Source organism: Filicampus tigris, chromosome 12 (assembly GCF_054856515.1).
Source record: "Filicampus tigris isolate MCC_2025a chromosome 12, RoL_Ftig_1.0, whole genome shotgun sequence".
Lineage (NCBI taxonomy): Eukaryota > Metazoa > Chordata > Actinopteri > Syngnathiformes > Syngnathidae > Filicampus > Filicampus tigris.
Window position 1 is genome coordinate 771,465 of NC_141228.1, and position 25,851 is coordinate 797,315.

The 25,851-nt window shown below is 45.3% G+C and overlaps 1 protein-coding gene across 10 annotated transcripts in view; it reads right to left on the bottom strand.

Annotated features, from left to right (window-relative positions):
- Positions 1-808: 808 nt before the first annotated feature.
- The window catches only part of orc1 (origin recognition complex, subunit 1), a 107,908-nt gene continuing 82,865 nt past the window's right edge, over positions 809-25,851 (bottom strand). For all 10 annotated transcript variants that reach the window (XM_086048153.1, XM_086048157.1, XM_086048150.1 and 7 more), the window contains 5 exons: positions 20,230-20,379; positions 10,938-11,057; positions 10,691-10,860; positions 10,534-10,621; positions 809-1,270 (listed from right to left, as the gene is read on the bottom strand). In XM_086048153.1, the coding sequence (XP_085904279.1) occupies positions 1,076-1,270; positions 10,534-10,621; positions 10,691-10,860; positions 10,938-11,057; positions 20,230-20,379 (723 nt within the window). In that variant the 3' untranslated portion in view covers positions 809-1,075. The remainder of the gene's footprint in view (positions 1,271-10,533; positions 10,622-10,690; positions 10,861-10,937; positions 11,058-20,229; positions 20,380-25,851) is intronic.

Consider the following 25,851-nt stretch of genomic DNA (forward strand, 5'->3'; position numbering starts at 1 on the left):
AAAGAATAAAAATGGTTGTTTACCTTTTAATTGCTGTCAACGCTTTTTGCCCTCTTTGGTTCATGTTTTCTCTCAGAAGTGGTTTTTGCCTGGCATTTTGTAACGAACTGATTTAATAACGTGGCAACTGTTGATACATTACGGTCATACGGTTATTACGGTCTTTGGCAAGATCAACCAAACGCATCCCTTTTTCATACTTTTCTACTATCTCTTGCTTTGTTTGTATGCACAAAAAAACGATTTACTTCTTTTTTTCGTTTCCGTGTTTCTAATTCACGTAAAACTATCGGAACACCTCATTGCCCGAGGGGTGAATGAGGACGCTGCATAGACATATATATCACATATCTATCTATCTACCTGTCTTTCTACACACATGGACACATACGGTAGCGGTCCCTCTTAGCCAATAGGATGCCAGAAAGATGCTAAGCTAGTCAATGTGGCAGAGCAGCTAAGAGTATGTTGCGTTCAGGAAACTCTGGAGCTGCGAGTAGCAGCCCATACTGTATTTTTACCTTTCGTCTCCTGAAATTTCTTTCGTAACAAGAGGCAATATTTTCCTGTTGAGTCATTTCCTAACTTGAAAATTTCGTAAGTAGAGGTACCACTGTATTGTGTACTGTATTTACTGCATTTTTAAGTGTTGGTCAACATCTGTGTGAAAGCTTCTGTGCATTTGATGTGCTATAGTTTGCAATGTCACCATATTGTGCAACTACTATTCATATTCTGAAGCGCTGCAAAACCAGTGGCCGAGATTCAGCCCCTCGTGAAATTAACAAATAAGCATTTCTACTGCAAGTAACCATACGTGTAAAGTTTATTGACATAAGCAAATAAACATTGAAAAAGACAAATGAATAAGGATACATCACATTGTGACAATCAGGAGGAAAATACAACCTTGCAATTACATGTAAAAATCATACCTTTGGACAAAATGCACATTTTTATCTGTGTAAGAATGTAGCGTAGTTTAATTTGGGCAAAAGCAAGATGTTACTTATAATTTAAAAGCTCAAGCTAAATGTAAATTTTGACAAAATAGAAAATGAATAGGATCCCTTTTTCAATCAGAATTCAGGGCATAGAGAATGTCATCTTGGCTAACATTAAGGCGGACACGCTGCAGGATGCCCATGCGACTTGTCTCCAGCAGTAACAATCTGCAGGCTCCCAAGCGCTGACAGACTGCAAGAACCTCTGATACACTAATTGACTGCAGGCCCTCCACCCGACACAGAGCCTGGTGCTGTATAAACACCTGGGGGAGACAATTGCAATTGCAAGTATTAATATGCATCAGTTTTTTTTCCTTGGATCAAATTGTTGGCTGCATTAAACTGGGTTGTTACACATGCCGCAAGAGTTGACAGATCTTCCAAATGGCAATACCTACCGTAGTACCACTACTCAATAAAGGCAGATCAATTGAGAAAACAGTCAACAGCTTCAACTAGAATTTTAGCCAGTGATCAGATCAAGTCACACAAACAGTAAGTCTAAAGTCTAGACTGGTTCCCCTAGTTCAAAGTCCAAAAGCGCGTCATCTTTTTCACTGCCGTTACTTATTTGAGAGCTCCCGTGATCGTCTGTGTCTGCCATTACTGCCCGGAAAAATTCCGGACATCCTCCGAGGGGATGAGACTCTCAACCAAGTTCCATACCTGTCAACTGAATCTTGGACTGAATCTTACGTAAATTGTAATTTGCCCTTATTTCCGTTTCCTGCGCCGAGCGAGTGGCAGCCCGCTACAGTAGCTCCGGCTCATCGGTGAGCCTTTTCGTGTGTTTTTGTTCCTTAATATTACTCTACCTCATACCTTTTTCATATAGTTGATAGTCGTAACTTGCGTAGCAATGGACACCCAAACTGCGGTATTCTTGCTGCTGCTGATGGCTATTTTTTACGCGATTGTGTCCGGCAACTTGGCTCGGAACCGAGCTCCCATTGTTTACAGCCGGAATCAGCTGCTAGCACTCCGTGCTAACCCTTCGCCGGCTTCCGGGGCAAGACCCAATATCCCCCGTGAGCTGAGGAGGAAGAGACGGGGATCTCGTGCGGGGGTTAAACGCCGGGAAAGGAGGAGACGATACCATCCCGTCCTCCCGTCTGTTATCATGGGGAATGTTAGCTATTCACGGAGTCGTGGCTAACAGCGCTAACGCCGAACGTGGTCGTAGAATTGGACGGCTTCCAAATCATACGCGCGGACAGGACGCTGGAGAGTGGAAAGAGGAAAGGAGGAGGGCTGGCTGTGTTTGTGAACGATAGATGGTGTAATCCTGGGCACATCACGATTAAGGAGCAGCTTTGCAGCAGGGATATTGAGCTGCTAGGCATGAGGCCATTCTACATCCCGCGAGAGTTTAGTCATGTGATCGCGGTGACCGTCTACGTCCCACCAGCTGCCAGCAGCGACACAGCCTGTGATGTCTTGACTGCAGCAGTGAGCAGGCTACAAACACAGCACCCAAATGCCCTGATACTCATCTCTGGTGACTTCAATTATGCCTCCCCTTCCTCCTCTCTGCCTTCATTCATACAGTATGTCACCTGCCACACCAGAGACAATAAAACGCTGGACCTTTTCTATGCCAACACCAAGGAGGCATACACATTACTGCCCCTCCCCCCGCTGGGCAAAGCTGATCACAACCTGGTGGCTCTCCAGTCTGTGTACAAACCTCTGGTCCGCAGGCAGCCAGCTGTGACCCGCACGGTTCAGAGATGGTCTGGAGAGGCCGAGGAGGCCTTAAAGGACTGCTTCAGCACAACTGTGTGGGAAGTATTCAGCGATGCTCACGGGGAAGACATTAGTAGTCTAACGGACACTGTTACAGACTATATAAATTTCTGCATGGAGAACACCATACCCACCAGGACAGTAAGGTGTTTCTCCAACAACAAACCCTGGATCACACCAGACATAAAAGCTCTCCTGAAGGAGAAGAGGAGGGCTTTTGCGTCAGGCAACATAGAGGAGCGGAAGACTGTGCAGCGCCAGCTGAGGCGGAGGATCAGAGAGGGGAAAAGGTCCTACAGGAAGAGGATGGAGGAGCAGCTGCTGCAGGATAACACCAGGGGAGTCTGGAGGGGACTGAAGACCATCTCAGGCCACGGACAACCCAAGACCTGGACTGGGGGGGACCTGCAGTGGGCAAATGAGCTGAACCTCTTTTTCGATCAGATGCCTGCCCCCACTCAGTCTCGCCTGCTGCAGCCTCCACCTACTCCTCCTGCTGGGTGTGTCACCCCCTCCCCTCTTTTCTCCACAGTCTCCAGCTCCCAGCTACACCAGATAGCCACCACTCCCTCCTGCCCAGCCTTGGCCTTCACAACATCTCAGGTGAGGAACCAGTTGAAGAAGATGAAGGCGAGGAAGGCAGCGGGTCAAGATGGCATCAGCCCCGAGCTCCTCAAATCCTGCGCAGACCAGCTGTGTGGAATTGTCCAGCACATGTTCAACCTGAGCCTGAAGCTGGGCAGGGTCCCCCAGCTATGGAAAACATCCTGCGTGGTCCCGGTGCCAAAGACCCCCCACGCGAAGGAGCTCAACTGCTTCAGACCAGTGGCGCTGACGTCTCACCTGATGAAGACCCTGGAGAGACTGGTCCTTGTCCACTTGCGCCCCCTGGTGAGCTCCTCAATGGACCCACTCCAGTTCGCATATCAGCCTGGCATCAGTGTGGATGATGCCATCATCTACCTCCTCCACACTTCACTCTCCCACCTGGAGAAGGTGGGGAGCACTGTGAGGATCATGTTCTTTGATTTCTCCAGTGCTTTCAACACCATCCAGCCCACCCTACTGGGAGACAAGCTGGAGCGGGCGGGCGTGGCCCACCACCTCACCACATGGATCCAGGACTACCTCACAAACCGGCCACAGTATGTGAGGACACAGGACTGTGTGTCTGACGTGCTCCTCTGTAGCACGGGGGCCCCACAGGGAACTGTCTTGGCTCCCTTCCTGTTCACCCTCTACACCTCGGACTTCAACTACAACACCCCTACCTGTCACCTGCAGAAGTTCTCTGACAACTCTGCGATTGTCGGCTTCATCACAGGCGGAGATGATCGGGAGTACAGAGAACTTACTCAGGGTTTTGTGGACTGGTGCCAGCAGAACCGCCTCCTGATCAATGCGGGGAAATCCAAAGAAATGGTGGTGGATTTCGGTAGGCGCCAGCACTCTTCACCTGCACCAGTGAATATCCGGGGAACAGATGTTGAGAGAGTCTCAACTTACAAGTACCTGGGTGTTCATCTGAACAATAAACTGGACTGGTGCGACAACACAGACGCCCTCTACAGGAAGAATCAGAGCAGACTCTTCCTACTCAGGAGACTGAGGTCTTTTGGTGTTCAGGGGACACTCCTCAGGAACTTTTATGACTCGGTGGTTGCATCGGTCATCTTCCAGGGAGTGGTCACCTGGGCAGGCGGCGCCTCGGCCCGGGACAAAAAGCGGCTGGACAAACTGGTCAGGAGGGCCGGCTCTGTCCTGGGCTGCTCCCTGGACTCTGTGGACTCGGTGGGGGACAGGAGGATGTTGGCCAAGCTGTCATCAATGCTGGACAACCCTGACCACCCCCTCCAGGGGACCCTAACAGCACTCCACAGCACCTTCAGTGACAGACTGTTACACCCTCGCTGTGCAAAGGAGAGATTCCGCCGTTCCTTCTTGCCTGCTGCTCTCAGACTCTTTAACAAGAACATTGTGTAGTCTCTACAAACTGGCGGACATTAGTGCAATTGTGCAGTCCTGCACCTGAGCTCATATCGTGCAATACCCAATATTCCCCACTACTGTAATACCGTGCAATACTCAACATTCCCCACTACTGTTCGTCTAGTTTTATTTTTATCCAATGCTGTCCCTTACATTTCACTACAGCACTGCAGCACTGTCACTTACTTACAGTATTTTTCCTCTGTACTATGTACAGGCAATAATGAGTGTTCCTCATACTTTTTATGTAGATGTAGGTTGGTGTGTATATACATGTGTATAGACACATGTTACTGCGTATATTTACATAGGTTTGATCCTAAATGTTTGCCGTCAATGTTATACATTAATGGCCACATTATGTCGCCGCCCCTGTGTGACCTATATCTTTGCTGCTGTAACAATGAAAATTTCCCCACTGTGGGATCAATAAAGGCATTCTTATCTTATCTTATACATGTATATAATCGTACACATTATTTTCGAATGGATGCTGTCACGTACAGCGTGCACGTTTGAAAACTGAACAAATTATGCCGAAAAGTGTACAACTTGACTGGTATAACGTTCCTACTCATTTTATCGTGGGCAAGTCAAGTCAAATCACAGGTTACCTCAAGTCAATTTACCTGATTTATGCAGTCTTACCCACAGTATCTGTTTTAATAAAGAAGAGATCAAAAGGGTCAAATAATGTTAGTGGTCAATTTATCTAACCTTTGCACATGTATAATAACAGCTCTAAAGATGATGAATGCCAATTCAACACTTTTCAAAACAATTTCAATAACCATCATAATTATCATATAGTTTAATATCAAAACATGTTTTACACTACATTACCGTTTCTAGACAAGATGCACTGTATTGCTTACCTAACTGGCCAGTATGGAGCCATAGCTACTATTTGTCAACAACAGTGGCTTTTCTGTTACAGTATATGGTCAGAGAGCAAGCATGTTCTGCTAATGTTCAAATACAGTTAATGGATGATTGATTGACTGGCAGGTGCATGACAGCTGATTTTATGATGCCCACGTGATAAGGCACACAAGAAAGGTGCCCGGTGAGGTGTCCATTCTAACTGTCCATTCATGGTTCCCGCGTTTCTACCTCTAAAGCCGGGAGCGCTGTTATATCTTTCTACCTTCAAAGCTGGGAGAGCGTAGATAAGATAAGATAAGATAAGATAAGAATGCCTTTATTGATCCCACAGTGGGGAAATTGTCATTTTATTTATTTTTTAATCCAATTCTCGGTCTCAGAGCCAATAAAACGCATCAGAATATAAACGTAACAGTGTCGTGAGCCCTCGGAGGATGTCCGGAATTTTTTCGGGCAGTAATGGAGGACGCAGATGCAGCGGATATGCCTTCATGTAGACCACATCTCCAGGGATGGAGACAAGATTCAAGTAGGAGATGCCCCCAAGTCTGCTCCAGCTCACTTCAAAACAATTTAATCACCAGTGGACCCCGGCAATTGGATTTGACAAAGACATGCTGGGACTCAGAAAGACACAAACTCCTAATAAGGAGCCACTCTTCGTCACCTGGACCCCCTCTACAGACAACGGATGTGGCTTTAAACAGACTTTCTGGAGCCTCGTCAGCGGGAAGCCAGAAGGTTCCTCTCACAATCAGCGGGGGACCAAGCCCCAATGAACATCAACAATGCTGGATGAAGACTGACCCCAAGAGGTCGACATGGCAACTGCAACATTAAACTTCCTACGTTCAATCAGAATCCCCTTAAAATGAAACATATTTGAATGTATGTGTGTGTATTGCTTACTGTGTATATCCTGCTAAGATTGCATTGATGAATCTGCTTCTCTATGGAAATAATCATTTCCCTGGTCAGGTTTATGAGATAACAGTGAAGATACAGGTTTAAACTCATATCTTTGACTCCTAAACTTTGGACGCATTTAGATGTTTCCAGCTTAAGTATAAAAATTGATGCCGGTTATGAACTGTGAAATGCACAAAGGTTTTTAACATGACAGTTCAATAGCCTCAAATCTAACTTTATTGGCACGAATTGAGGCTCATCTGAAACCTGAGTGGGGGGCTGGGCGGACAGCTCGCCCCCTCCCCCCAAAAATCTCTCCAAAAACACAAGATCCCCCTCTCAGAAGAAACTTCGCAAACGCTCTCTTTAACCTCTCAATTGTTTTGATCTTTTGGGTGCATTTTTTGATTGCGCTCCCACGCGCCCGAAAATCACCCGATCTGCACAAAGCTGAGAATTCTCCGTCACCACACACGTGGTAGACGCACCGAACTCCGGCTGGGCAGCAAACGCTCAAGCAACAGGCCAGTTTTGCCCCCTTTTGAAGCCCGACACCGTGCAACGACCAGACTCCATGAGAACCCAACCAAGCTTTGGTCCCGCACATAGCAGTCTCCTTTTTCCTATTTTTCCCTTTTTTTTCTTTTTCACCTGCAAATGAGTGAAGGTACTTCCCCCCTTCGCTCATCACATGAGCCTCCGCAAATGTTAGTGGCCACTTTGTAGCTCGCCAGGGCTTTCCAGTGGGTGCATACAAAATTGGTAGTGAACGCGAGCAAACTTTGTGCATTTCATAAAGCCTGCTGACTTGACCGTAGTCATCCTTATGCTCATCTATCAGACGTCCCATTCTTCCCTTACCCTCCCTATTATTTTTGATATTTGTTTTTTTGTTTTTCTTCATTTCTTTAGTCTTGCCATATCGTAGTATTTTTTTGTATGTTCCACTAGTTGTAGTCAATAAACATTGTCCATACATTGAAGTCAAGCGTGAATTGTGTGTGTTTGGGTCCAGGTATTAACCTCTATTTTATTCCAAGAGCTCACAACTTATTTTAGTGTAGCGCCTTCACATTTTATGACTGATTTAATGAGTTTTTTTGTCAAATTCCCCTCTAAATAACCTAAAACTTTGACATGGTGCCCCTAGAGGCGGGCAGGAGTAATGCAATTGCTCCCGGCCGCTAAACTCTTACGGGTGACCGCCCATGTTTGCTACACAGACGATCACATGAGCTCTGAAATAAGTAACGGCAGCGGAAAAGACAACGCGTTTGTGGACTTCGAACCGGTAGAACCAGTCTAACGTGATATATGGTTAAGATATGTTTGTAGACAATGACCATATTGACGGCTTTGTAACATAATAGATGATGGTCAATACCACTCAAATTTTTTAAAATTAAAAAAAGTGCTTCTCTTCTACTGACACTTATTTTTTTTACATTTTCGATTGAAACAGTATATCAACTCAGGGCTGTGTGAAAGCCACATGCTCTCAAATTCTTTTGGAATGATGTATCTGCTACAGGGGCTTAGACAATTATTTTGGAGAGGCTCCTATTGTAGGTAGGAGGGCAAGTTCAGGAGAAGAAAGAAGACGTGAAAATGGAGGAGCATGTGAGAGTTGTTGGTCCGATGAATGGCAAATTTAAAAATCGCCCTGACGGCACTATTGATAAAGGCAGAATGATATGGCTTCTTTGTACGAAGGTCTTTGCTTACCAAAGAAGCAGTTCAAGCCTACCACATAAATGCAAGGTAACCAGCCGCAACTAAAGCTACAGCTATTGATAGCAACGAAGGCGCTAATGTACAAACCAATGCAAATCTCGTCGCCAAACTGAACTCGAGAACAGCCCGCATATGAGCAAGTCTGTAACCGACAGGCTGATGAATGTTCTCTATAAGGTTTATCTATGTATTCAGATACATACATACAGACAATGTGGTGGGGGGGTGACTTGCTCAGCATTTTTTAAATGAGATTAAAAATTTATTAATTACATCAATTACCGTATTGGCCCGAATATAAGACGGTGTTTTTTTGCATTGAAATAAGACTGAAAAAGTGGGGGTCATCTTATTCAGTCTATATTCAGGGTCTAGACATTATACCCATTCACGACGCTTGATGGCGCCAGATATCATTGAAGCAAATGCTGAACTTGACTCCGCAGGCCAAAGCATCCCCTGTCACGTGAGGATGACGTGCTATGGGAGGAGCCAGAGGATGGGATTAAGGACAGCGACACTGAGCACAGCGAGGCAGATAATTGTTTGTGAGGAGTAATGTTCTGTCATGATAGAGCTCAGCTACTATCAAGTTAAACCAGTTTGCATTATTTTATTGCAATGTTTTTCCTTATTCAGATTTGTTTTAAGACAGTTAGACTTCACTTTGATGGTTAATGCAGTTCTTGCAATTTTGTTGTTTGATCACAATAGATTGGTTTATTTACAATTAAAAAACCAGAAGCCATTCATTTACGAATGTGATTGCACTTTAGTTTACTTATTTAAATGTTGAGATATTAAGATTTTAATGAGGCAAAATAACATGCCTTTTCTCTCAAATATATTGTTTTCATTTGTTTCAGATGTATTGTAATTATTTTCTGTATCAAAATTAATTTGGTGTTCAAAAAAACTTTTTTCAAACTTGAGTCTTGAAAAAGAGGGGGTCGTTTTATAATCAGGGCCGTCTTATATTCGGGCCAATACGGTAATTACAATTCATAATCCCTCAATTTTTTTAATCTCTTTGTCAAGAGACAAATTGTATAACTAGCGTTATTGCACTAGTTCGCAATATCGATATCGCCATAGTCAACACCCATATCACATTTTTCCAATATCGTGCAGCCCTAGTAACTATATTTATATAAATATACCCACAAACATCATGACATTATACGGCTTATAAATTTTGTTCAGTGTAGGCAAGGCCAGTGTAGTACTCCAAGTGGCGATATTTTGGAGGATTTTGGAGATATTTTAATGTTTCAGCTGTCAGCTGGCTAAAGTAAAGCCCCTCCTTTCTCAACAGCACTTAGAAACAGTCATCCATGCCTTTGTTACATCTCTGCTGGATTATTGTCATGCACTTTATTTTGGAGTCGGCCACAGTGCTCCCTGAAGTGTCTCAAGTTGGTCCAAAATGCTGCTACCTGCCTCCTAACTAGAGCTCGGAATAGGGTGCACATAACGCCAATTCTGGCCTCTCTTCACTGGCTCCCAGTGCATTTTAGGGTTCATTTTAAGATGCTTCTCTTTATCTACAAAACCTTTAAATGGCCTCACCCCGGCATACCTCTCTAAACTCCTCTACCCCTACGCACCTTCCCGGTGCCTCAGGTCTGCGGACCAGGCTCTACTGGAGGTGCTGAAGACTAATAAGCAAAGCCTCAGAGGGGATCGAGCCTTTTCTGTTGCCGGTCTTTCTCCTCTGGAATGGCCTCCCTTTAAATGTTAGGCAAGCCCCATCTCTGTCCATTTTTAAAACTCGTTTGTTTTAAAAAAAAAAAAAAAGACACATTTCCATTCTTTGGCTTTTGATCCGACATGAGACTGACACTTCTGCTGTTTTCCGGTGTCTACTGTATATAATGATTTGTGTTTTAATTTATTGCTTTAACTGTCTTCTTGTTGTATCATTGTTTATGTAAATTACTTTGTTACAGCTGTAGCTGTTATGAAATGCGCTATATAAATAAACTTGTATTGTATAATTACTAACTGACAATCATATGCGGGCCAATACACATCACTACTTTTGATGGTCGGAGTTTGATTCTCAGTTTTGCTATTCAGAATATAATAAGTATAGTATAGACCAATATATAATGATGAATGATAATATTCACAAGCGAGAATCTGCTCTTAACTGCCTTATCTGGATAAATAATGGTTAAATAAATCAATGAATACATTTTCTCAGAAGCTAACTGTGTGCAAAGCTTTTTGGTTTTGTATCCTCAGATCCTTTTTTTTATACCTGCTGGAAAGTTGCTTCCTCTAAACCCAACCGCCGAAACTCTGCAATGACAGCGCGAAGGAAGAGCTGTTCCTGCACTGATGCAGACCTGAAAAGCACACATTTAATGTCATCTTTACATCATCCAAGTCGTGAATTATTACTGCGAGGATCTTACTTGACAGCAGTGACGTAGGAGGAAGAAAACATCTCATTCAGTGCATCCATCACATGACTCATCCCCACCAATCTTGTGATTGTAGTGTTGGCAGCAGAGTGCTCGCAGAGCTCCGTGGCTCTGCGACATATATCCAAACACCGACGAGCATCACCTGACAGAGCAGCCACCTGAGGAGAATTGTACCACTGAAATATCAGAGAATTAACTAATCTGTTGATGAGGGATGTTCTGTGTTGGTCATCACCTTCCTGGAAACCAGCTGCAAAGCATCTTCCTCAAAGGCCTTGACTTTGTTTAACCGGGACATTATGATCTGTTGCAATTGCTTGAATCCATAAGGCTGGAATGACATTCGAGTTAAACCCTGGAAAAACAAGGAAATCCCCGGCAAAATAATTTTGAGTCAGTTTTTGGGGTGTTTCCAAATTTAATGAAGTTTTGGTTAAAAAGTAGCTTTATGTGACTTTTTCTCTTCAGCTGTATCAAGAGCAGTTTGCTCAAGTATTAATTATCCAACAGGAACTTTCCAATTAAAATGCACTTCCAATACTCTCTCGCACATGCACACACACAAACACATGAACGCACACGCGAACACACTCCAATCAGGGATAGTATTCAACTCATTAGTTCACTCTGAATTATATTCTTGAGCATTCCAGGACAAAGATTTTGGACAGTTATCTATAGTAAAGCTATTGCTTTAAAAGCAGGGAGCAGTTAGGGCATTTTCGGTCCAAGCATGACAAACTAGTACACAAAGCAAGGTTTGATTTGATGATTTTATTCTATGTTGAACGGTCCATTGAACCATTGCAGTTTGCATAATGGGCTAACTGAAGTGCAGACGATGTAGTGGTCACATTACTGCACTTTTTGTTCAGGCATCTTGTGGGACAGAGAATGTGTATTTGTTTGTGTGTGTGTGGTTTTCGTCCGTCTCTCTATTTGTCCCTAACCGGGTCGAGCTTGGGTCGACGTTGTGTTGTGTTGGGTTCTTTTAAAAAGCAAGGCCACTGCATGTTCTCTCATGTGGAGAATTCATTAATTGCCTGCACAACGCTTTTCATGTGCTTCCCAGTAGTCACATTGCACATGGTTAAACACATACCATGGTAAATTGCCACAGGTCAGTCAGGACGCCATTTCACTGACTGAAAGAAACACGCCCAGCCTGTCTTGTGTGTGTAATCCCGGATAGCAATTTTGTTTAGTTAACTAACTGTCAACATTTAGTACCTTATCCCTTTGCATGCAAAGTTTGTCTTTGTGTGGAACATCTTTAGACAGTAAACATCTTTATCAGCGTAAACATTTAAACGACACGGAAGTATACGTCTTTGTTTCCTCTTAAAATAATTTTGCGTTATTTTGCAATAACTATTTTATAAAAAAATGAAAACGTCAAAAACGCAAAGGTTTTGCAATAAAACGCAATAGTATTGCATTATTCCTAAATCTTCAATATCCCCTGGCTTGCTAATCATCATCGGAATCATCATCATCATCACATCACGACGGTGTTGTCATTCATTCATTATCCATACCGCTTATCCTCAAAAGGGTCGCGGGCGTGCTGGAGCCTATCCCAGCTGTCTTTGGGCAGTAGGCGGGGGACACCCTGAATTGGTTGCCAGCCAATCGCAGGGCACACAGAGACAGACATTCGCAATCACAATCACACCTAGGGGCAATTTAGACAGTCCAATCAACTTACCATGCATGTTTTTGGAATGTGGGAGGAAACCGGAGTTCCCGGAGGAAACCCACGCAGGCACGGGGAGAACATGCAAACTCCACACAGGGAGGCCGGAGCCGGGATCGAACCCACGACCTCTGAACTGTGAGGCGGACGTGCTAACCAGTCAACCACCGTGCCGCCACGAAGGTGTTGTGTTGCAGCTAAATGCTAGGTTAAACAGTTTTAATTAGCCAGCTAATAGGGGTGTAACGGTTCACAAAAGTCACGGTTCGGTACGTACCTCGGTATGGAGGTCACGGTTCGGTACGGGTTCGGTACAACAATAAGTCTCAAATGCAAAAGACTAGGTTTTTTTTTTTTTTAAAATGTAGTTTCTGGCGCCGCGTGATTGGCAGCCCGCTACAGTAGCTCCGGCTCATCGTTTCATGTGTTTTTGTTCCTTAATATTACCTCATACTACCTCATACCTTTTTCATATAGTTGATAGTCGTAACTTGCGTAGCAATGGACACCCAAACTGCGGTATTCTTGCTGCTGCTGATTGCTATTTTTTGCGCGATCGTGTCCGGCGACTTGGCTCGGAGCCGCGCCCCCATTGTTTACAGCCGGAATCAGCTGTTAGCACTCCGTGCTAACCCTGCGCCGGCTCCCGGGGCGAGACCCGATATCCCCCGTGAGCTGAGGAGGAAGAGACGGGGATCTCGTGCGGGGGTTAAACGCCGGGAAAGGAGGAGACGATACCATCCCGTCCTCCCGTCTGTTATCATGGGGAATGTTAGATCGCTCCCCAACAAGATGGACGAGCTAGCGGCGCTTACCCGGCATAAGAGGGACTTCCGGGAGGCTAGCCTGATGCTATTCACGGAGTCGTGGCTAACAGCGCTAACGCCGAACGCGGTCATAGAATTGGACGGCTTCCAAATCATACGCGCCGACAGGACGCTGGAGAGTGGAAAGAGGAAAGGAGGAGGGCTGGCTGTGTTTGTTAACGATAGATGGTGTAATCCTGGGCACATCACGATTAAGGAGCAGCTTTGCAGCAGGGATATTGAGCTGTTAGCTGTTGGCATGAGGCCATTCTACATCCCGCGAGAGTTTAGTCATGTGATCGCGGTGACCGTCTACGTCCCACCAGCTGCCAGCAGCGACACAGCCTGTGATGTCTTGACTGCAGCAGTGAGCAGGCTACAAACACAGCACCCAAATGCCCTGATACTCATCTCTGGTGACTTCAATCATGCCTCCCCTTCCTCCTCTCTGCCTTCATTCACACAGTATGTCACCTGCCACACCAGAGACAATAAAACGCTGGACCTTTTCTATGCCAACACCAAGGAGGCATACACATCGCTGCCCCTCCCCCCGCTGGGCAAAGCTGATCACAACCTGGTGGCTCTCCAGTCTGTGTACAAACCTCTGGTCCGCAGGCAGCCAGCTGTGACCTGCACGGTTCAGAGATGGTCTGGAGAGGACGAGGAGGCCTTAAAGGACTGCTTCAGCACAACTGTGTGGGAAGTATTCAGCGATGCTCACGGGGAAGACATTCGTAGTCTAACGGACACTGTTACAGACTATATAAATTTCTGCATGGAGAACAGCATACCCACCAGGACATTAAGGTGTTTCTCCAACAACAAACCCTGGATCACACCAGACATAAAAGCTCTCCTGAAGGAGAAGAGGAGGGCTTTTGCGTCAGGCAACATAGAGGAGCGGAAGACTGTGCAGCGCCAGCTGAGGAGGAGGATCAGAGAGGAGAAAAGGTCCTACAGGAAGAGGATCGAGGAGCAGCTGCTGCAGAATAACGCCAGGGGAGTCTGGAGGGGCTTGAAGACCATCTCAGGTGAGGAACCAGCTGAAGAAGATGAAGGCGAGGAAGGCAGCGGGTCCAGATGGCATCAGCCCCCAGCTCCTCAAATCCTGCGCAGACCAGCTGTGTGGAATTGTCCAGCACATGTTCAACCTGAGCCTAAAGCTGGGCAGGGTCCCCCAGCTATGGAAAACATCCTGCGTGGTCCCGGTGCCAAAGACCCCCCACCCGAAGGAGCTCAACAGCTTCAGACCAGTGGCGCTGACGTCTCACCTGATGAAGACCCTGGAGAGACTGGTCCTCGTCCACCTGCGCCCCCTGGTGAGCTCCTCAATGGACCCACTCCAGTTCGCATATCAGCCTGGCATCAGTGTGGATGATGCCATCATCTACCTCCTCCACACTTCACTCTCCCACCTGGAGAAGGCGGGGAGCACTATGAGGATCATGTTCTTTGATTTCTCCAGTGCTTTCAACACCATCCAGCCCACCCTACTGGGAGACAAGCTGGAGCGGGCGGGCGTGGCCCACCACCTCACCACATGGATCCAGGACTACCTCACAAACCGGCCACAGTATGTGAGGACACAGGACTGTGTGTCTGACGTGCTCCTCTGTAGCACGGGGGCCCCACAGGGAACTGTCTTGGCTCCCTTCCTGTTCACCCTCTACACCTCGGACTTCAACTACAACACCCCTACCTGTCACCTGCAGAAGTTCTCTGACAACTCTGCGATTGTCGGCCTCATCACAGGCGGAGATGATCGAGAGTACAGAGAACTTACTCAGGGTTTTGTGGACTGGTGCCAGCAGAACCGCCTCCTGATCAATGCGGGGAAATCCAAAGAAATGGTGGTAGATTTCGGTAGGTGCCAGCACTCTTCACCTGCACCAGTGAATATCCGGGGAACAGATGTTGAGAGAGTCTCAACTTACAAGTACCTGGGTGTTCATCGACACGGGCACCCTCCAGGGCACCCTAACAGCACTCCACAGCACCTTCAGTGACAGACTGTTACACCCTCGCTGTGCAAAGGAGAGATTCCGCCGTTCCTTCTTGCCTGCTGCTGTCAGACTCTTTAACAAGAACATTGTGTAGTCTCTACAAACTGGCGGTCATTAGTGCAATTGTGCAGTCCTGCACCTGAGCTCATATCGTGCAATACCCAATATTCCCCACTACTGTAATACCGTGCAATACTCAACATTCCCCACTACTGTTAGTCTAGTTTTATTTTTATCCAATGCTGTTCCTTACATTTCACTACAGCACTGCAGCACTGTCACTTAGAGTATTTTTTCCTCTGTACTATGTACAGGCCGAAATGAGTGTTCCTCATATTTTTTATGTAGATGTAGGTTGGTGTGTATACACATGTGTATATACACATGTTACTGTGTATATCTACATAGGTTTGCTTCTAAATGTTTGCCGTCAATGTTATACATTAATGGCCACATTATGCCGCCGCCCCTGTGTGACCTATATCTTTGCTACTGTAACAACGAAAATTTCCCCACTGTGGGATCAATAAAGGCATTCTTATCTTAATAAACTGGACTGGTGCGACAACACAGACGTCCTCTATAGGAAGAGTCAGAGCAGACTCTTCCTACTCAGGAGACTGAGGTCTTTTGGGGTTCAGGGGACACTCCTCAGGAACTTTTATGACTCTGTGGTTTCATCGGTCATCTTCCAGGGAGTGGTCACCTGGGCAGGCGGCGTCTCGGCCCGGGACAAGAAGCGGCTGGACAAACTGGTCAGGAGGGCCAGCTCTGTCCTGGGCTGCTCCCTGGACTCTGTGGACTCGGTGGGGGACAGGAGGATGTTGGCCAAGCTGTCATCAATGCTGGGCAACCCGGACCACCCCCTCCAGGGCACCCTAACAGCACTCCACAGCACCTTCAGTGACAGACTGTTACACCCTCGCTGTGCAAAGGAGAGATTCCGCCGTTCCTTCTTGCCTGCTGCTGTCAGACTCTTTAACAAGAACATTGTGTAGTCTCTACAAACTGGCGGTCATTAGTGCAATTGTGCAGTCCTGCACCTGAGCTCATATCGTGCAATACCCAATATTCCCCACTACTGTAATACTGTGCAATACTCAACATTCCCCACTACTGTTAGTCTAGTTTTATTTTTATCCAATGCTGTTCCTTACATTTCACTACAGCACTGCAGCACTGTCACTTACTTAGAGTATTTTTCCTCTGTACTATGTACAGGCCGAAATGAGTGTTCCTCATACTTTTTATGTAGATGTATGTTGGTGTGTATATACATGTGTATATACACATGTTACTGCTTATATTTACATAGGTTTGATCCCAAATGTTTGCCGTCAATGTTATACATTAATGGCTACATTATGCCACCGTCCCTGTGTGAAATAAAGAAATATATACTCCCGAAAACGATATTGCAGCATTTTAGAAAAATAAAAAATACAAAATAATATGCCATTTGCTCCAAAGCAGCAGTATTTCATAACAGCAGGAACCATGCAGCGCGATCGAGAGCTGCACGGGATAATCTCAGCAGTACACCTGTTCATCATTCATTTATTTGACACATTTTACATTAAAATACACCCACAACAGAATTTCCATAAACAAACTACCTCTATAAGACACTCGAGCAGCAAGTAATAATCTTTTTAGTCGAAGTCATTTCCGGAGTGCAATAAAAGTGACGTGCGTAAAAATGACTGCTCTCGTAGTTCTAAATCCAAGCGGCGCTTGAGCAACAGTCGCTCTCAAGACGAAATAAACATCTGTCAGAACAACACTATTGTAAATGATTGTTTGTGTGGGTGTGTGCATGCACGGACGCGTGTGCGTTTGTGTGTGTTTGAAAGGACTGAGGGACTGTTTGTGTGAGTTGAATCCAATGCTTGTTTTTTCAATTGAAGGGTCTACCCAAGGGCTGTCCGGTCCCTGTACCAGCGATGCCAGAGTTTGGTCCGAATTGCCGGCAGTAAGTCGGATTCTCCGCCAAGGCTGCCCTTTGTCACCGATTCTGTTCATAACCTTTATGGACAGAATTTCTAGGCGCAGCCGAGGTGTCGAGGGGGTCCGGTTTGGTGGCCTCAGTATTGCATCTCTGCTTTTTGCAGATGATGTGGTACTGTTGGCTTCTTCAAGCCGCGATCTCCAACTCTCGCTGGAGCGGTTCGCAGCCGAGTGTGAAACGGTCGGAATGAAGATCAGCACCTCCAAATCTGAGACCATGGTCCTCAGTCGGAAAAGGGTGGCGTGCCCTCTCCGGGTCGGGGATGAGATTCTGCCCCAACTGGAGGAGTTCAAGTATCTTGGGGTCTTGTTCACGAGTGAGGGTAAGATGGAACGGGAGATCGACAGGCGGATCGGTGCAGCGTCTGCTGTGATGCGGACCCTGTATCGGTCTGTCGTGGTGAAGAAGGAGCTTAGCCGAAAGGCGAAGCTCTCAATTTACCGGTCGATCTACGTTCCTACTCTCACCTATGGTCATGAGCTGTGGGTCATGACCGAAAGAACAAGATCTCGGATACAAGCGGCCGAAATGGGTTTCCTTCGCAGGGTGTCCGGGCTCTCCCTTAGAGATAGGGTGAGAAGTTCGGCCATCCGGGAGGGACTCAGAGTCGAGCCGCTGCTCCTCCGCATCGAGAGGAGCCAGTTGAGGTGGCTCGGGCATCTGATTAGGATGCCTCCTGGACGCCTCCCTGGTGAGGTGTTCCGGGCATGTCCCACCGGCAGGAGACCCCGAGGACGACCCAGAACACGCTGGAGAGACTATGTCTCCCGGCTTGCCTGGGAACGCCTTGGGATCCTTCCGGAAGAGCTGGAGGATGTTGCTGGGGAGAGGGAAGTCTGGGCTTCCCTGCTGAAGCTACTGCCTCCGCGACCCGACTTCGGATAAGCGGGAGATAATGGATGGATGGATGGGTCTACCCAAACATTTTTTTTCCAAAATATGTTCTATGCAGGCCCCCTAGTTGAAACAAGGCATTCTGATTAATATTGTGTTTGTGGAACATGAGTCAAGCAGCAAAATCTAGCCATCTCAGGGGTCGGCCATGTTATCACTTCTGTCAACTTAAAATGACATCACAGATGCCGTGAGGGCTCAAATAATGACCAATCATGGCTCAGTTTAAGAAAACAGGTGGGCTGTGATTGGTTGTTACCTGAGCAACTGTGATGTCATTTTCAGTCGACAGACGTGACAAAATGGCCGCCCCTGCTGATGGCTAAAAACAGGTGGATTCACTCTTATTCCACAAACGCAACAATTATCCGAATGCCTTGTTTCAACTAGTGGGCCTGCATAAAACATATTCTTAAAAAAATATGTTTGGGTTGTTTTCTCTTTAATAAAGTATTTGCATTAGAAAATCAATCCTCTTATTCATGTTAAGGGTATTCAAATTCAAGAAAATAATGGGATATTTTAATCGCTTGACAGCACACACACGCACACACACATATATATATACACATATACTCAACAAAAATAAACAACACTTGTCTTTGCTTATATTTATTATATTATTATCATTATTATTATATTAGGGAGAGACCGATTATCGGCCAGGCCGATTATCGGCACCGATATTGGGATTTTTGATGAATATACATTTAGAAATTTTTTAGGACTTAATTTACCGTTGAAAACTACATGGAGCTATTGTTTAAGTTTTTATTTAACTTTTTAAGACATGCTGACAACCCTGGGTGCTCCCTGAACCTTTTGTTCGAATTTTATAACAGATTTATATTGCCAAAAATTATTGTATAATAATAAAAATCACCATTATGCAAACCTGAAACATTGTTCAATAAACATGCTTAAAGATGTTGCAACAAAGTTAAGAGTAAATTTTTCTTACGATTTTGCCAATATTTTCCTTTTAACTGAAAATGTATATCGCTCCAAATATCGGTTATCGGCCCCCTTGACTACTAATAATCGGTATCGGCCCTGAAAAAAGCATATCGTCTATCTCTAAAATATATATATATATATATATATATATATATATATATATATATATATATATATATATACACACACACACATATATTCAACAAAAATAACACTTGTCTTTGCTTATATTTTTTATGAGATAAACTCAAAGGTCTAAAACTTTTTCCACATACACAATATCACCATTTCTCACAAATATTGTTCACAAACCAGTCTAAATTTGTGATAGTGAGCGCTTCTCCTTTGCCGAGATAATCCATCCCACGTCACAGGTGTGCCATATCAAGACGCTGATTAGACACCATCATTAGTGAACAGGGTTGCCTTAGTCTGCCCACAATAAAAGGCCACTCTGAAAGGTGCAGTTTTGTCACACCCAGATGTGCATAGTGTAAACAGTAGTTTTTGGTTCCATTTCAAAATACACATACACTTTTTTTTTCTAAATAAATGCAATTTCATGTGAAGACATACTTAAGGACCAAAATAAAAATAAATGATTAAAAATGTCGCTCACCGAGCCGTGTCCGTTTGGCGTATTCCAACAAGTACAACTTCAGTATGGCACTGACAGTGTAATAATACATTGCAGTATGATGTAGTTTGTTAATTTATAATGGATAAAGTTCTCGTTAGCACAGAAATATTGCTGCGCAATAATGGTCACGAAAATCTACCAATCAGGCTTAACTTTGTGTGGCTGCCCTTGTTTAGTCACTGATGTCAAACCAGCTACGATCGGGATCAATTGAAGACGTTAGCTTTCAGATAGCTTTGGACTCGTCTGCTAGCGTCCGTGTAGGTTCCACAATGACACTGACATCAATGGAGCCACTGCTGGAAGCGGCGTGTTGTCAAACATAGAAAACAATTATATACCAAGTATTTTTGCTAATTTTTGCTCTTTGTGGGCAATGTGACCCATGATGTTTATTTAAATATCCCCGTAATGAAGTCTCTGTTCTGTGATTTGCGCAACAAAATACAGAAAAGCCAGAACATTTGGCAGCTCTGAGTATGCCACCTCTGCCTGTACAACTTCGGGATGTATTTCTCACCAGTCTGCTGGCCACCCTGTTCATCATGATCCTCTCTGGCAGGTCCATAGTGTTTGCGATGGTCAAAACCACCAAGCGGGAATGACGTTGCGTTGGCCAGTCAAAAAGGCTATACATCACATCTTGCTTTCTGGTCCACAAGAGGTCCAACTGCAGATAGAAAGTACATGTATTAAATTTCAGGTACATTTAATCGCATCTATAGTTGTGGACAAAATTTACATTTAGTTTACATTTACATCTAGTGAGATGCCGTCAACTTGGACACAACTAGGCCTTCCAACAGGACAAATAAACCCCAAAACACACGACGACTGCTTTGGGAATGGAAAAAGCAGGCCAAAATTAAACTTCTGTAATGACCTTCCGAAGTCCCAACCAAATCTTAACTGTGGACTATGCTGAATGATGGATAAGTGCCAGGAGACCAAGTGACTTAACACAGAGGCTACTAATTCTGAAGAGTAGTCAAATATGAGACCAGAAGAAATGTTGGTTTCTGCAGTTGTGGATTGGGCCGCCAAGGTCCTTGCCCATCTCTCTATGCATCTGACTCTTTTAGGTGCTGAACCCACATTACCTTAACGCGCTGTACCACTATGAGCTCATGGGTGCAGGCTCGACCATTAGTCACCATTGAGGAGGCCGGTGACCCACCCCCGAGTGAGGGAGAATGTCTGTGAAAGATTTTGTTCATCATGGGGGGTTTCTGAGCAGTGCTTTGTATGGTCCCTTACCTTAGACCTGTTTGCCCTAGATGACCCTGGCAGGGGTATGGACAACCCCAGGGTGTAGTTGTAATTTGCCCGTACATATTTGGATATAATCTTACAGATTATACATTATTCTGTTGTGGACCCACAATGTCCCAACCAGAAAATCAGTGTAAAATGTAATGAAGTAACCAAGCCTATTCCAAACCGTTTCATCTGGATTACCTAAAGGCTTAATTGGATCTAGCTGCACGGCCGACCTCAAAATTGCGGACGAAGAGTTTAACTGTCCACACAGCCTCACAAGTCACTCCAATTCCAGTGTCATTCGACAACCAATATTTTACAGATCAACCTGTAAAAGCCCTGTGTGATTTTTGCTGCAACTCGAAAGAGCACAAGCAATTCCTTATTTTGGATATGTGGAGATGGTGGTCACGTTTCAATGGGAGTTCCTGGGAGCTGGCTTTGATGTTGCCGCACTGGCACTTGTTGTTCCTGATGGCGGTGTACATCAGGCCACAGCATTAATTGGCATGAACTGGCATGAATTGGCATGTTCCTGCTGGTCACACCATTTCCGTTGCTGGTTCCACCCATTCCACCAGTTTGTCACCTGGTCAGCGGGTACTTGTCGAACATCCAGTCTCACCATTGCCAGGTGGGCTGTGTGTAAAAAAAAAAACTCTGATCACATTCCCAAACCAATTCCACAAAAAGATTCCAGTTATCTTCAGCAATAAGTCAGACCTGGATGTGACTCTCCCGCCTTTATCCACCATCGCTGAACTTGCAGTCTCCTCCCAGATCTGATCGCATACAGTGTCCACAAGCTTTTTATCATTAGAGAACGCCCCTGCTCTGAAACTGGATTTTGGAGAACCACCCATTTCACCGGAGTGGAGGTCACGAATAACAGTCAAACAGATACCGGAGGTTTTTGCACTGAGTGACATGGACTTTGGATGAACAGACAAAGCCAAACATCATATAAAGCTGCATGACGAAACTCCATTTTAGCACAGAGCTAGACCCATCCATCCTCAAGACATCAAGGAAGTCCGACAACATCTGAGAGACCTTCTGGCGCCTGGTATCAAATAACACAAACTGTGTTATAAATATCAGCCTCAATGTTAAAATATTCCAATATCGTACAAAATAAAAATACAACATTTGTTATCTTAAAAGGAAGAACACAATTGATATCAAAATGGCAAACATTCATAAAGTGTATAGCAGCCTCAGTGAGTAACTGGGCTGCTTTAAAGTGCATCAGATGTTAACCAGTAATAGTCATAACCCAAACGGCGAGGCAAAGCTATGTTGGCACACTCAATAATTCCGTCAGTTAATCGTGTGCTCCGCCCCATGTCCCTCTATTAGAATAATTGTACATAAGTTATCCCACATTTACTCTTATAAGTATTGTAAGGCATTTATTCAGCATTAGAAACTTGTTTGAATCATGTAAGTCCAAGTTGTTTGTGAAGAAAGTCGAACGTGAGAAGACGCAGCTGCAAAATAGGAACGATGCTCTTATTGAAGAGTATCCCATGGTTAGGCGCCTAGTCCTTGGTACTGAATATAACAATAACAACGAACTTTCACACCCCCACCCACACCCACACACACCCCCCCCCCCCCCCACACACACACACACACAGTCTTTGAACTGTTTGTCGCGATGCAACATGTTCCCCCCACCCTTTAGATTAGCAATTTCTATTAGGGACCACCCAAACAAAATAAAAAGAGAGGAGGCGGCTGTTCCAGAGCGCTGTGAGGAATTGTAATTGTACAGTGTCCTTTGCTCTCCTCGCGAGTAAAAAGACAATATAGTGTTGAGTGTCTCCCTCCTCATTGTGTGTTATTTATTAATGTCCTAAGGCAGGGGTCTTCAATCCTGTTCGAGGGCTGGTTTCTTGCCTGTTTTCCATCTCTCCCTCCTGCAAAACACCTGATTCAAATGATCAGATTATCAGCAAGGTCTGCAGAAGGTGGATAACGATCTTGATAATTTGAATCAGGTGTGGGTTGCAGCAGGGAGGGAAGGAAAACAGGCAGGACGCAGGCCCTTCAGGAACAAGATTGAAGATCCATGTCCTAAGGGGTGTGACCTGACACTAGGGTTGGGCACGGAGAACCGGGAATCGAGTGGAACCGGGACCACAATTACGGTTCTCCCGGGACCGTTCGGATTTTAGAATGTCAGTGCTATGTTTCGATTCCTAGTTAGCCGTGAAGAAGAAGCACGAACGAAGTACGACGCAAAAAATAAAAAAGAAAAAAAAAAGTGTGCGCACGGCGCGCCGCCCCAGGCTCCTGGCACCATCACAATAGCATGGTAGCTCGCACTTACTTGAGCTGCCGTGCTCCTCTTAACCAGCCCCTCCGCTAGCTTCGTGCCGGCTGGCAAGCGTGGGCCACGGCGGTGACGACTCTGAGCGTGCGGCCGGCCCTTCTCCACAGCTACGGCGGCCGCTGAGACACCGCAGTTGCACCAGTCGCCCTTCGCGGGATGGGTGACCCTGCCCGGGCCGGCCCGGCTGGCCCATTGGCCATCGCCTAGCCATAGAACTGATGCGATGCGGCTCATGACCCAAAGTCGTAATCGGCTAAGTACGTCTAATGCCAACATTGAGCCAACAAGTTCAACACACAAATGCACATATCCAGCTAATATTTAGCTTACAGCATACACAGCTGCAGCATATATATACATACTGTACATATACACGTACAGCATATGGTTACATGGACTGCTTAGATTAGATACTTTTATTGGTTGCCCTTAAAATGCAGCATTGTGTTTGTCATATATATTTTCTTTCTAAAGAAAGACAAGGTTAGCCAATCAATTGGTGTTCAGTAGCATGCATTCAGTAACAGCTGCATTATTGTATTGTCTTGAACTTCTCAAAAATAAAGCTCTTGTAAAAAATAGTAATTACACAAAAAAAATAATTAAAATAAATATACTGGTTAAAAACAGCCCTTTGAGTAATGCATAGTAAGGTTCACAAATAGTAAAAAGTTCATGAAATTAGAGAACAGTGAAGTTCATGTGATTTGTCCAATCGCATCCGCATTCAAGCAAAACGTATTAGACGCGCTAATCACGTGACCGCATAACTCGCAAGGAAAAAGTAACTCTACCGGAGATCTGAATACTAAGAGGAAAGAAAATGTATTAGTTCCAGTTTTACCATCTGGGCTACACCCTCCCACTTCAGACCATGCAATTCCCGCTGCATGCTAAAGATCGCGGCTATGAGACCGTACAGGGTTAGTAGCTGCAGCCCTACCAAATAGTTCACTATAAGCATTGCAAACTCCATGAAACGTCTGTATAGCTGAAAGAAGCGGATTACCTAACGCCGCATATTGAAGGCGCCTAGGAGGTTGACGCTGCCGACTTGTACGGCCGACAACAGAAATCGAGTCAACAACCAGATCAGATAGGTGAGTAGCTCCAACCGGTACAGCAGGTGAACAGTTCAATTGCTCACCTTGGCTGGGTGAGATCTCTGTTTGGTCAGGGCGCATTGGCACTCCCACAGAGAACTGCAGGAACATGGGCAGGCGGAACCCAATCAGGTTCAGATAAGGCTTCACCAGGCTCAAGCCGTCTACCCCCGCAGGCAGGGACACACCAGACTCAGCAGAGAACTCCCCATCAATAGGTGAGTGCAAATTTTCAGGAACGAGGCCCACTGGATCTGCTGCGGACTCTAGTAAACCAGCAGGCCGGAGCAAAGACTGAAGACTGCATTCAAGAAACGGTCCGACAGATTAACCTTCACACTAAAACATGGCTGGCTGGATCCGAACTTGAGGCGCATTACACCCATCTTCCTCCTCAACTGGATCTTCACTGTACTCAACACAAGCGGGTTCCTGACTACGGGTGTTCGGGCGACGCAGTGGAGTACTAGCAGCAGAACTCTAACCACCACACACTGGCAGAAAAGAGCATGGCAGACGTAAGTCCCTGTGTAGCGTGCAAGTGGGTCCAGGCCGCGCTGTACACACTGGCAGATCTCCAGCATGTTTCAGAACAACGTAAACCTCTTGCTCCCATTTATCTTCCAGTTCATGCTTGCCACGAAGTCGGACATTTCGCACCAAAGCCCGGTCACCTTCCTCGAGGTGTGATGGAGTAACTCCCTGATTAAAAGCGAGCTTCATTTCTTTCGCCTGACTTTACAGCACTTTTTTAAAAGTCTAGCTTGCTGGTTGGCAAAGTACTGGGAATAGGAAGTGGACTGATTGTACATGGACCTTTAGACCTTGGGGGGTAGGTACACAGCTACAAATCATTAAGGGGCTTTGCAATGGCGGAGTATGTTTTAGTGAATCTCTGATAATATACAGCAAATCTCATCAATGACTTAAGGTCCTTCAACGTTGGTGGAATTGGCCAGATTTTAAGGCAATATTCTTTTCAGGATCAGTCTCAACTCTATTTTCTGAAACAATGTGTCCAAGATATTTAACAGATGCTTGGAAAAACGTAAATTTTTCAGGAAAGAGATTCAGACCGTATTCTTTTAAGCGCTTTAACACCCGCAACAACCGTCGCTCATGCTCTTCAAGCGTGTCTGAAAAGACAATCAGATCATCAAGCAAAACCATAACTTCCTTCAAATGGAGATCCCCCATACTCTTCTCCATCAACTGCTGGAACATAGATGGAGCGTTTGTCATGCCTTGGGGCATTCGATTGAATTCCCAAAATCCAATGGGTGTCACAAAAACAGTTTTAGGTGTGTCTGATTCATTCATCTCGATCTGATAATACCCAGATTTTATATTGAGAACGCTGAACCACTTGGAAAGGAACAGAGCGGTCAAAGACTCCTCCAGAGCGGACAATGACTCCTCCTTAGAAGAGAGTAGGCATCTT